Source organism: Embiotoca jacksoni, unplaced genomic scaffold (assembly GCF_022577435.1).
Source record: "Embiotoca jacksoni isolate LCO1_2020_lvr unplaced genomic scaffold, fEmbJac1.0.p SCAF_65, whole genome shotgun sequence".
Taxonomy (NCBI): Eukaryota; Metazoa; Chordata; class Actinopteri; family Embiotocidae; genus Embiotoca; species Embiotoca jacksoni.
The window spans coordinates 1,246,787-1,259,182 of NW_027185420.1; the positions used below are offsets into that span (position 1 = coordinate 1,246,787).

At 40.3% G+C, this 12,396-nt stretch overlaps 1 protein-coding gene across 5 annotated transcripts in view; it reads left to right on the forward strand.

Annotated features, from left to right (window-relative positions):
- Nucleotides 1–12,396, forward strand: part of LOC138213949 (diacylglycerol kinase zeta-like) — a 101,175-nt gene that overhangs the window by 75,592 nt on the left and 13,187 nt on the right. For all 5 annotated transcript variants that reach the window (XM_069175286.1, XM_069175287.1, XM_069175283.1 and 2 more), the window contains 2 exons: nt 6,119–6,208; nt 8,181–8,237. In XM_069175286.1, coding sequence (XP_069031387.1) covers nt 6,119–6,208; nt 8,181–8,237 — 147 coding nt within the window. The remainder of the gene's footprint in view (nt 1–6,118; nt 6,209–8,180; nt 8,238–12,396) is intronic.

Below are 12,396 nucleotides of genomic sequence, written 5' to 3' on the forward strand. Positions count from 1 at the left end.
AGCCGACCTCTAGTGGCACTCGCTGGTATTGCAGCTGAAGACACTTCTGGATCAGAACCATTTTACAGACCTGAAGCTACGAACACTTTTATAAACAGTCTGTTTTGTGATCACGTAATTATCTTGTCACCAAATATAAGATGACCTTCACTTATAGTTTATTGTAATATGTTTTTACATATTATAATATGTCAAAGCGTTATCCGTTCTCTCCACAGTAGTCGAGAAGTCTTTACATCGTTTTTTCACAATTCTCAAAACCAATTTTATACAGTGAACAATAATAATAATGACAGTAGCACAAAAACATAATGAGCTTATATTATTAGTTCCAACTTTAAGCCTGAACAAGTCAACGTTGGCTTTTGTGAACGTTGTTTGGAGTATTTTTACAATGGATTTAGCAATTCACCAACAATAATTCGATTCAATTCAATTTTATCTATAAAGCACCAAATCACAACACAAGCTATTTGACTAAAATGCTCAATATTTTCAGACATTTTCAAACTCTTCTATGTTTTCCTCCACATGACTGATTGCTGCAAATGCTGCTGCCATTACAAACGTTATTTTTCAGTATCTAATTATTATTATTATTATTATTATTTTTATTATCATTATTATTAAGGCCGAAGCATCGAATGGCTCCATTCAAGGAATTCTTATTCTCTCCAATGAATTGCATGTTTGAGTGCTTAAAGGTGCTTGAAAACTCCTACGTGGTGAAAGTTGATATCCGATATGGATCTCGGGAATGGGTGTGGCCTAACGGCTCGTTAGCGCCCCTAAACAATCAAATTCACTTGGCATGTTTATCATAGCGAGAACTACAAAACAAAGTCCACATGGAAAATGTGTAATAATTGAATTTTTAATTATTATTTTGGCTTCATCAGTGGAGGATGTGGAGAGAGCGAAAGGTACGGCAAGCCAGGAGTTTCACTCGGGACACGTCTGCTATAATGCGCTTTACCACTAATGGCTATTATGTTTACATGTCCATGAAATTCAATTGTGAATAATTAAAATAATGATACAACTTATTTTACAGTTTCTAACGAAGCATTCCCCCCCCCCAAGTGTTACTGGCCCCTTTGATTATTTCCACAACCATAAAATATTAAACTTTTCCATAAATGTGATGATTTATTTTAACATAACACGTACAGCGGTGATGTTTTCCTTCACATTGGCTTGTTTGTTAAGTGAAGATATGGATAAACTTTATGATAACATTGCAGCAGGTGTGGATGACCTTGATTATAAATAGATAAATAGATGCATAGATCTTCATCTATGCATCTATTTACATTTCATCAGTTATGAAAACAACAAAATGTAGTAAAAAAAAAAATAAGCGCTTGCATGATTACGACGTTTCTCCAGGAATTATTAGACTCGCTGTTAAGATGAAAATATGTAAAGATGAGCACAGAAAATGGAATAAAGGGAGTAAATAAAGTGACAGGTAGAAATGTGAGCAGAGGCTAGAGCAACAACACGACCTGCTGATCTGAACAACACTTCCCTTTGGCTGTGTGTGTGTGTGTGTGTGTGTGTGTGTGTGTGTGTGTGTGTGTGTGTGTGTGTGTGTGTGTGTGTGTGTGTTGGCGGGGTGATTTGCAATGCTGAGTGCACTGAGTGGGAGGATGAGGAGGAGAGATGAGACCGAGAGGGAGAGAGAGAGAGGGAGATGGGTTTAGGTGGACGGATGGAGTCAGAAAAAAAAAAAAAAAAAATGTAATGCATGTCAGAGTACTCGAGAGTCACACCAATCTACTGTACTTAGACACACACACACACACACACACACACACACACACACACACACACACACACTCGCAGTGTAGCAGTTTGCCCACGCAGGGCCAGAGGTGAGCGTTATTCCTCCCACCATAATTACTTCTCTCTATTCTGTTTCTCTCCATCCTTCTGTCTCTCTGACAAACACACTGAACGACGCCCACGCGCAAAAACATTTTGTTTTTTTTGTTGTTTTTTTTTCAAAATGAGTTTTTGACCCCCCCGATAGCGCTTCCCTCTCTGTCGAAGGCAAACGTCCGCGAACAAAGGAAGAAGGGGAGAGCCGACACAATCGGGGGGCTCTGAAAAGTCGAGGGGGGGAATATCTGAAATGTCATCGGAAGTAAATGGAAAAAAAAATAGTTTCTATTTAAATAAATCTGAGATGTCAACATTAACAGGAACGTTGTGGATGCTTTGACTTCATCCTGGACGATGAAGGTTCTGCACCTGCGCTACAAGTCCGTCTACCTCCACGACAAAGTAGGTCGCGTATACAACTTTTATGTCGGCTGCGGAGGAGAAAATCCTACAGGGGCTTAGAATTATAGGAAAGTTGGATTACATTACCATGGCAACTGAGCCGTGGTAGACACCGAAAAAGCTCCGGGACAAGAAAGGAAGTGGACGTCGGGAGATTGAGATGGACTTTTATTTATTGTTGACACATTCGTGGCTGGTTTTGGACGTCGGCCTGCTGCACACTTCCTGCCTGGCGTGTTCATGACCGCTCAGATTGGTTGTCTCATCAAATCAGTCTCTTTGATGATGGACATCAGTGAAGTGTTTTTGTGGAGTTGTAACCAACAAGGAGACACGTGGTTTTTGTTTACCCGCGTTCATAGCGAGACACACATTCTTTCACAGTATCACCATCATCTACTTTAAGGCCCACACAGCGTTGTCTCCACAGACTGTTTCTAAAAGAGCTCGTAGCTTCAGGTCTGTAAAATTGTTCTGATCCAGAAGTGTCTTCAGCTGCAATACCAGCGAGTGCCACTAGAGGTCGGCTCCAAAAAGCCTCCGGCTCCATAGACTCCCATTCAACTTCTCTCATCAAATCCAAAGTGAATAAAATGTGTCCATCAGTTATCTCGGTGTTGTTAGCTAAAGTCACTCCTTCTTATTAGTTTTCTGGAGGTCCATCTGAAAATAATCCCTCATTCATTAGAAAAGAAGATTCAAGAAGACCTGTTTTTGGGGGCGTGTCTGTTTGATTGACAGGCCTGTGGTGCAGTCAGGTTACAGCTATCGGTGGGCGGGACGTAGTATCGTCAGGTTTCCGATCAGATCGGTCAGATCCACCGCTGGCTCCTCCCCCAGCTCGTCCAAATATGGTCACTTCCTGCTAAAAACCGCTCCGAACTAGCAAGAAAAACAAAGAAAATACATTCATGTTGCAGCGCAGGAGACGACATTTCCTCAATACAGTTTCAAATAATCTGCATTCAGGTGCAGCTTTTTTATACTGAACAGAGACTTCAGCGCTTCATTTCCATTTGGTCAGATATACATCTTTTTTCCCAAACACGTATAGATGATTATGAAACTGAAATCACAGTAAGCAACTAATTTCTTGCAACATATGCGTTGTAATGAATTTACGACCTTTAACCTTTTGCCCCAAGTTGAAATATCTCGCTGAAAGGAGAAAATAAGTGATTAAGAATCAGTAGTTAACGTAGGAATAATGTTAACCATCAGTTTGTTACGAAGTTTACATTTCATTTTCCTTGACTTCCCCTTATTTTGCATTCACTAAAGTTTCCAAATGTTCTTGCAGTCCAACTGCTAACTGCAGCAGATGGTAACTTGGAACAAACAAAACTGTCTTATATGTGCATCAATCAGCAGGAATCACAGTGACTTTCAAAAACTCTGTAAATGCAAGCTGCTCTTTAAACAGTCTCTTTTTTACATGATTGTGGGAGGACGGCCGTATACATGGAGGACAACACGAGAAGAGAAAAAAAAAAAATCATCAAAAAGCAGTCAGGAAACTACGCTGACATCCTCTCAGAGGTTTTCAGTCGTTACTCAGCTGCTCGTCAGTTACATGTGAACATATACTGCAGGACTCCAATCACAGTTTTCAGGGCACGAGAGCTGTCGAGTATGAAAACATGCAGTACGCCACGGAGGGAGGGGCCACCGGTTCATTTTCTGCTGCTGAGGAAGCTGCAGCTGTTGCCGAACGCCACAAAGTACAAATACAAGTTGTACACGTTCACTAAACAGCAATGATACTGTTGTCGGGTAGAAGCTGATAGAGCCGGTTTGTTTATTGTGTGAATGAAACAGATAGCGTCGATAGAGTACAGCATTTTTTAAATTATTTTAATGAACACCAGCAGCTTGACGGTGTTTTAAACGTCACCGGCCGTCCAATCGCTGTGAAGGAGGGGTGGGACAAACCGCGGTTAACCACCGACACTGGTCGCTGCTTTTCATAGTGGCTAATGTGCAAGTACAATCAGTCCCTGCAGGAGTTTTTTTGTGATCAAAAATGTTTGAAGTTTGCGGTGGATTTTCTCAAAAATGTCGATGTAATTTGTGGAGTTTGTTTTTTTTTTACGTAAAAGTTCAGAAAGAAAAATGCAATTTTTTTTCAAGCACTTCCTAATATAGGAATACATATGTGATCACTTCCTGTGATGATAATCGTGCAGCACATCACAGAAATATTTTAGTTCTAATTTGTTTTATTTATTTATTGAACTTAGAGAACCGTGGAGATAAAAGCTCCTAAAAGCTCCAAAAAGGTCCTAAAAGCTCCTCAAAGGTCCTAAAAGCTGCATATGTTTCCAGAACAGAGCGTCTGTGACTGTAATACAGAAACAAGGACGACATCAGCTGTCAAAATAAGAGCTTTAGATGCTGTTTAATTCATGTTCATTCAACACATAGACCTGCTGGATGAAACAAACAAAGAGACGTCTCTGACAACTGGACGTGTGGAGAAAACTCATTTAACATCCAGTAATATGGAATCACTTCCTCTGATCACAAACATTTAATCATCATTTTAATGTGAAGAACACATTTCCTGCAAAACCCTTGAGTTTTATTTGGTGATGAAAACAGCAGCAGAGACTTTCTGGTTGGAAACCAGGAGTTATTGTTGTTAATAAAGTGAGTTAATACTTCCAGCACAGATTCTGAAGATAACATTTTTTGCGGAAAAATCGAAGGAATTTATAAAAAAATTGCAAGCTCACGCAAATATATCGGCGTTTGCTTGAATTTGCGTGAACTATTTATCTCCTGGAGGGACAAACACTGTTTCCGCTGAACTAGACATATGCTGTGTTCCAGATGACATCCTTCCTCTAAGTACACTAACAAATAGGACTCTTACTGTGTTGTACTTGAGTTTTAACAGAGTCGTGTTGACTGAAATCACACTGACAGGAAATGACCTCACCATGTGAACACATCAGCCTCCAAAATGTCTGCAGCTTTAATGATTTTACCCAGAAATCAGCGTGTTTTTGTGTCCTGTGTTTAACACTCAATAAACACACTGATTCTTCTGTCCAGCAGCAGCAGAGAAGAAACACTTTAGTGTTCAGGAACAGCTGCAGCTTCTTCACACGCTTTTAATATGAAAATCCTTTACGTCGGTGGCCCCGCCCCTTCCTCTAAGGAGCCAACATGGCGACCGTTTAGAGTGCATCATCCCGGTACTTGTAGTGTACTGCATGTTTCTGTACTGATGCACTCAGAATAGTGAGAGTTAGTGCGTAAGTACAGCGTTTGTGTAATATGTCCTCCATTTTTGCTGATGCTGTAGTTTTAAGCAGTTTTGTGAAACTCCCTGAGCTGCTACCAGTTTCTTCTTCTTTTTTTTTTTTTTTTTTTTTTTTTAATCTTTTAAAATGCTTCAGTCTTCCTTCTTCATCCTCATTTCCTCACTTTTTTACAATTTCTAAAAAAGGACCCAAACATACCAGACACATGAAAGCAAAGGCTCATAGTTTGGACATTTGCAAGCAGAGACACAATTTTATTGTTTTAAAATCTCGAATTCTTTCGTTATCATGAGTTTCGGCTCCTGATACAACACACGTTCCTTTGAAGAGACTCACAGGGATGAAAAAGGTTAGTCGGGGAAAAAAAAATTGGATTGGACACGTTATTTTACTGAGAAGAAAAAAAAATAATGAGATCTCTGAGGAATTAGCACACAACGTGGTTTCACATCCTGAACTGAACGCCTTCCTGAAGCTGAAGACCCTCAACAAATATGTGGATATCTGGATTCAGGGAACGTTCAGATGACTTTGCTGCGTCTGTGTTTCTGTCGCCGTAGTTCTTCCCAGCGGCTGCGAGTGAACAGCGACGGCTCGGCGGCCGAAGCTCTGACGCACGCCGCGACGCCGCCGGCCAGCAAGCTGAGCCGGTGAGTACGCACACGTCGGAGGTTTGTGTGTCACGGCATTAGTACGACGACACTCGGGACAGGTTGGCATGACAACGTGTTCATTAATCATCATGAAAATGTTTTAAACACTGACTTTGCATGTAAGTTCATGTGACAGAGTTTTTGTGTTGAGAAGAGATCTGAGTGACTTTACAATGTTAGTTCGCTAATTACTATTATACAATAAGTAGCTCCACCCCCAGAGATCTGATTGGTCAACTGTACATCTGGAACAAAATCATCATGACATCACACCCTGCTCAACACTACAAATATGACTCCACCTCCTCAATGGGAATATAGAATTATAATAGAATTTCATATTATACGTAATATAATGTAGTTTCTACTTGTTATAGATCTATTAAATGACCCATTTGGTGAAGTCGGGTCTCTTTTGGTCCTTTTTGGTCGCTCCGAGCACCCGTACCGTAACACCACGGATAGTCACGCACTTAACATCCTTAGTTACGTCCTGAGATATCTTTGTTCATCAGATATCTTTGTTCATCAGATATCTTTGTTCATCAGATATCTTTGTTCATTAGATATCTTTGTTCATCAGATATCTTTGTTCCAACCAGACTGAGCTGTTCAGTTTAGTGTTTCTATGTTCTGTATTTATTTAGTTGGAGACTAGTAATCCTCTCTGTTGCTAGGGTGGTTGCTAAGGGTCAGATTACTTCCTGGAGTGGTAAACATTACATACATTACATGAAGAGTCTACTGATTGTTTTCCAGTTTTTAGTCATACCCCATGTGTTGCCATGGAAATGGAGATCGCACAAACAAAACAGTTGTATATTTAGAGAGTGAGTTGCTCCACAACATGAAAACATTTAGATTACATGTTTTATTTAGTTGGTAACTTGTGTAATCGCAATAATACACCAATGACGAGGAGGCGTTGTCACGGAAACGTGGAGCGGGTCAGTCGATTGTCCGTGAGCCCGGCTTTACGGAGATCGTACCGGGCAGCTGAACTCTGCGTAAACTTTCCTACTGAATAAAGAGTTTAGGGGATATTGAGAAGATTCTTGTTGCAGATGTCCGTCCGAGAGACGATATCGATGCTAACAGATAAAACCTTTTTTTTTTCCAGCCGTGAGAGGTTCGTGTCTGATGTTATTCGATGTTCGTACACTTCTGAGAAGGTTTTTTTTTTTTTTTTTTGCTGTCTGGGAAAAGTTTGAGTTGCAAGCTGTTATTTGATATGCAAATTTTTCCTTTTAAATACTGAATATTGCAAGAAGCTTGTTACCAGTGATGTGATATTTCTGTTTCAGAGTTTGGAGCCAGGATGAATGAAGTGTTTCAGATGTGGACTTCCTGCGTTTTTCCATGAACTGCATGTTAATGTTGAAGTTTTAAAGTCCAGGTTGTGCCAGAGTGCGGCGCATTTATTCAAAGATGTGGGCTTTGATTCATATTTACACGTCAGAGTTTCTGCTACAAAAGTGTTTTTTTAAACAGTTTTGTCTTTTAATCGATTGGTGCAGAAACGGGAGGTTTGATATCGACAATTGTTTGCAGTCATATTCTTCCACATGTTGTGATCGAGGATTCTTTTGTAACTATCTGGATTTATATTGAAGGAGATTTGCTGGGTGATAAAACCCATCAGAGTGATTATCCACCATACAAGAACTTTGGTTTTAGCCGGGGAAAAAATGCAAGTTCTTTCATATCCAATAAAAAACAGGAATGTCCATAAACACAGAGTCTTTTTAATGAGACATAAATAATGAATGTGATACGCTGTTTGTTTGTAGGATTCTCTCCTCTGACTTTATTAAGTACCTGCAGCAAAATATAAGTTGAAATAGCAGAGGCGTACCCGCGGCTGGCAGGAATGAACCGCGTTTGCAGCAGTTAGATCACCGACATTTTATCTTCACAGAAAGAAGTTTCCTGTATTTCTTCACGTTTGTTTTTGGTTTCTGTTTTTCAGGGCGGGTTGCATCCATCGCTCGAACACCACCGCTGCTGATTTCAACCGTAGACTGAGGTGAGTACGTTAATTCAGGACATAATCAACACGTCACAGGAGATTTACAATTACAATTCAACAGTTCAGTTTCCTTCTTTAAAGTTCAGAAGTCTGAACACACCTTATAAAACACTCACTAAGTACTTCATTGAGAGCACCGTGCTAACGCAGTCCAGCGCCTCTCAAAACCGCCTTGTTTCTTTGTGCTACGGGTTTCTTAAGACCGCCGAAGTGCGCTATGTGAAATCTGGCCGTTTGTTACAGCGCCGGGGACTTTTTTTTTGTTTTTCCAATGCTTTTGTTCCACGTAAACCTGCCTTCGCTGAGACTGAGTAACATGGTGCAACGACTCGGCGTTTGTCGTATCCTGTGTCCTGTGTTTCATCCCGCTGACCAAAATCATTCAAACTAAATTTATTGAATTAAACCTTCTGATTCAGGAAGTAAAATGAAAAATCAAGCTTTTTCGAGGCTATTTAAATAATAATTAGAAAGTAAATTACGTACACTCCAAAGAAACACAAACACCACAACCTCTTCATCAGTGTTGTTAATAAATTAATTACATCATAATTCCCTGATAAATGATGTGTACTTAATTTACTTCATGAAACACTTAATTTCAATATATTGTATGAGTCACTTTCACATCTAATTAATGATGAAATAGAAAAACGGTTTTGAGTTAAATTATCCTCATTTCTAATGCTTCACCTAATGTGCTGAACTGAAAAAATGTAAACATGCTGCGAAAGAGGCGTCGGATGAGTTTTTATTCATCCAGGCGACGCTGCTGTCGATGCTGCATGAGAGCGTTTTTATAGGAAAATATGTATTTACTTAAACCTGACTGCACCACAGGCCTGTCAATCAAACAGACACCCCAGATACCAACTTGGTATTGCAGCTTCAGACACTTCTGCATCGGAACCATTTTACAGACCTGGAGCTACGAACTCTTTTATATCCAGTCTGTAGTTAGAACTAACATTATCAATAATATGGATATTCTAATGTAACAGTTCAATTCAATTCAACTTTATTTATATAGCGCCAAATCACAGTTATTATTATTTCATGGCACTTAACACATTAAAATCCTTACAGCAGAACTTTACAATATTATACAGAGAAACCAACAATTCAACAATTCAACAATTCCCACATAAGCTAGGAGGGAAAAAAAACCTCCTCTTTAAGGGAGAAAAACCTCCAACAGAGGGAAGAAAAACTCCCTTTAACAGGAAAAAACCTCCAACAGAACCAGGATCAGAGGTGGGCGGAGCATCTGCCTCGACCGGTTGGGGTGAGAGGAGAGCAGAGAGAGAAAAGGACAGCATAGAGATAGAAGAGAAGAACTGGTGGTGGCAGTAGCAAAGATGGTGACGGACAGTTAAGAAATACTCTATAGCTCACCTCTTAGCTTTCTTGCCACATTTGACAAGAATATAATACTGTAACTGAACATGCTTAAGTTCAGTTGCAGTATTATATTCTTGTCAACGAAAAGATGTCCTACAATGCCGTTGAAGATTGGTTCAAGTTTCAACAGCATGATGCAGGAGTTGAGAATCAAGGCAGCAGTAACCCCTGTGTGAAAATACCACCGACATATTAGAAAACCAACCAATGGCTGAACATGAGAGTGAGGATGGAACAAAAGTACTCGACTTCATGCCGTTTTCACTGAAACACTTCTCCTGTAACGACTCAACACAGCGTAAACTCACACAGCACATTGAACTTTTTCTTCCTTATCGAAGTCTGCTTTGATGACAAAAAATGGGCCTTCAAGCACAATCAACTGGAACGGGTGGTCGTTGCCTCGGCAACACGTAGCCCAGTTTTACAAAATGACAGTTGCTGCTAAGCTAATTACTCAAAATGACATGAATTTTGGCAAAGGCAGACAAACATGTTTCAAATGACCCAAATATAGGATGTTACAACTCGGTGTTTTGTACTTACCCACGGCAGCAAAAGCAAAGCAATAAAGTTTAAAATGAGGAACTCTGCGCTGGACATTGTTTGTGGACGATCGCTTCTCGTTTCCCTGCGATTGCTCCATTTCGGTTCCGTTCGACCTCCAGATATCAACGAGGACGAGCTGGCGGTGGAACGACGTAGTTTTCTTCAGGGACCTCAGAGGTGAACTGATGGACAGTTTTGTGTCTTCAAATGTTTCAAAAGGTTCAAAAGCGACAGTTGAATCTTCCGTCGTGACGTTCTGACTGTCAATCAGGTGCTGCGTTCAAATGGAACTCGCGTTGTCATGGTGATGGCATCCTTACTGGTGATTGGACGCCTTCGTACAAGCGAACCGCCGTTCAGACCCACAGGTTACAGCTATCGGTGGGCGGGACGGAGTATCGTCAGGTTTCCAATCAGATCGGTCAGATCCACCGCTGGCTCCTCCCCCAGCTCGTCCAAATATGGTCACTTCCTGCTCCGAAACCGCTCCGAACTAGCAAAGATGGTGACGGACAGAATCTGAACTGGAGGATTTATAACGTTCACAAACCAACGATGACATCACTGATGGATGATGATTGGTTAGTCTCTTTTTGGTAAACAATGTTTATGCATATGTGTCCTGAAAGATCTGCAGTACAATTCAGTGCAACATTTTTTCAGGCTCTTGTGTAACAAGCATCCTCTGGTGAGGATGCTTTTAAAGAAATAACAACATGAATAGTTGATATCTATTCATTTCATTTAAATTCAGTGTTGTGATTTTCATACACAGAAACACAGACAGAATCATTATTGGGTGAAAACACTCTCTGCCTTTAAATCAGCACCAGTTCTCTGCTGGATTCTTCCAGTCACTTTTTCCAGGTGTTTGGCAGGTGGACTGTTGAGCTCGACAACTGGGTTGAAGTGTCATAAAAAGCAAGTCTGAAATATTGAGTTTTTAAGAGTTGACTTGTGTGTTGGCTTCCCTGACCTTAAGATCTGTTCGATGTACTTCCAGAAGCCCATCGCCAACTGGCAGCAGTATGTTTTGGGAATTAACCGGTCTGATCTGCTGCCGCTCTGACTCACAGTTTACGAGACTTAAAAAACGCTGCTCGTAACGTCGGAGCTGTTCTGTCAGGAGGAAATAATTCATTGGTTGAAGAGGATTTCCAGTTGGCAGACGAAACCCTTTGAATTGCCATTCACGACATTCATTTTCCATCAAGCGCTAAACACGCATGTTGTGAAACTGCTGAGTTTCCCACAAAACATGGTTCATATACTGCCAGATTCTCGACAATCTCCTCTACGCAACTATAAAAAGACATTTCTACTGATATGTAGTGGTGAGATACATGGAAAACCGAACAATTTCATAAGATTATTTTTTTTGTCCTGAATAAAAAGGCTAAAAAAATAGAAATCTGTAAGTGTATAATGAAATGATGAAAGATCTGGAGAGCCTAGGCTGTCCTGAAAAAAACAAGATATAACATGAATGGTTAGCAACAACAATGACCAAGATATGAGCTCAATAATGAAGGTAGTGAAGTTATCCTGAAAATCGGTTCAAAGGGTTAAACAGCAGTCGGTGCTTCAGTGTGAATTTATCACCCAGAACAATACTGTGGCTCAATAATGTGTTTTAATGGACAAATCGATTTTTTTCACGTTATTGAAAAGTCATCGTACTACAAATCATACAAAATAGAAGATTATACAACAAGCCCCCAGAGATCTGATTGGTCAACTGTACATTTGGAACAAATCATCATAACAATAAATATGACTCCACCTCCTCAATGGGAATATAGAATTAGAATAGAATTTCATATAACATGTAATATAATGTAGTTTCTACTTATTATAGATCTATTAAATGACCCGTTTGGTGAAGTCGGGTCTCTTTTTGTACTTTTTTGGTCGCTCCGATCACCCGTACCGTAACACCACGGAGAGTCACGCACTTACAATCCTAGCGGCGGCTCGCTGGACCGGTTTAGTGTTTCTATGTTCTGTATTTATTCAGTTGGAGACTAGAAATCCTCTCTGTTGCTAGGGTGGTCGCTAAGGGTCGGACTACTTTCTGGAGTAGGAAACGTTGCGTACGTTACAAAAGAGTTTACTGATTGTTTTTCCAGTTGTTAGTCAGTTTCCAGTTGTATGTCTCGTGTGTGTTGCCATGGAAACGGCGATCACAATAACAACAACTTTTATA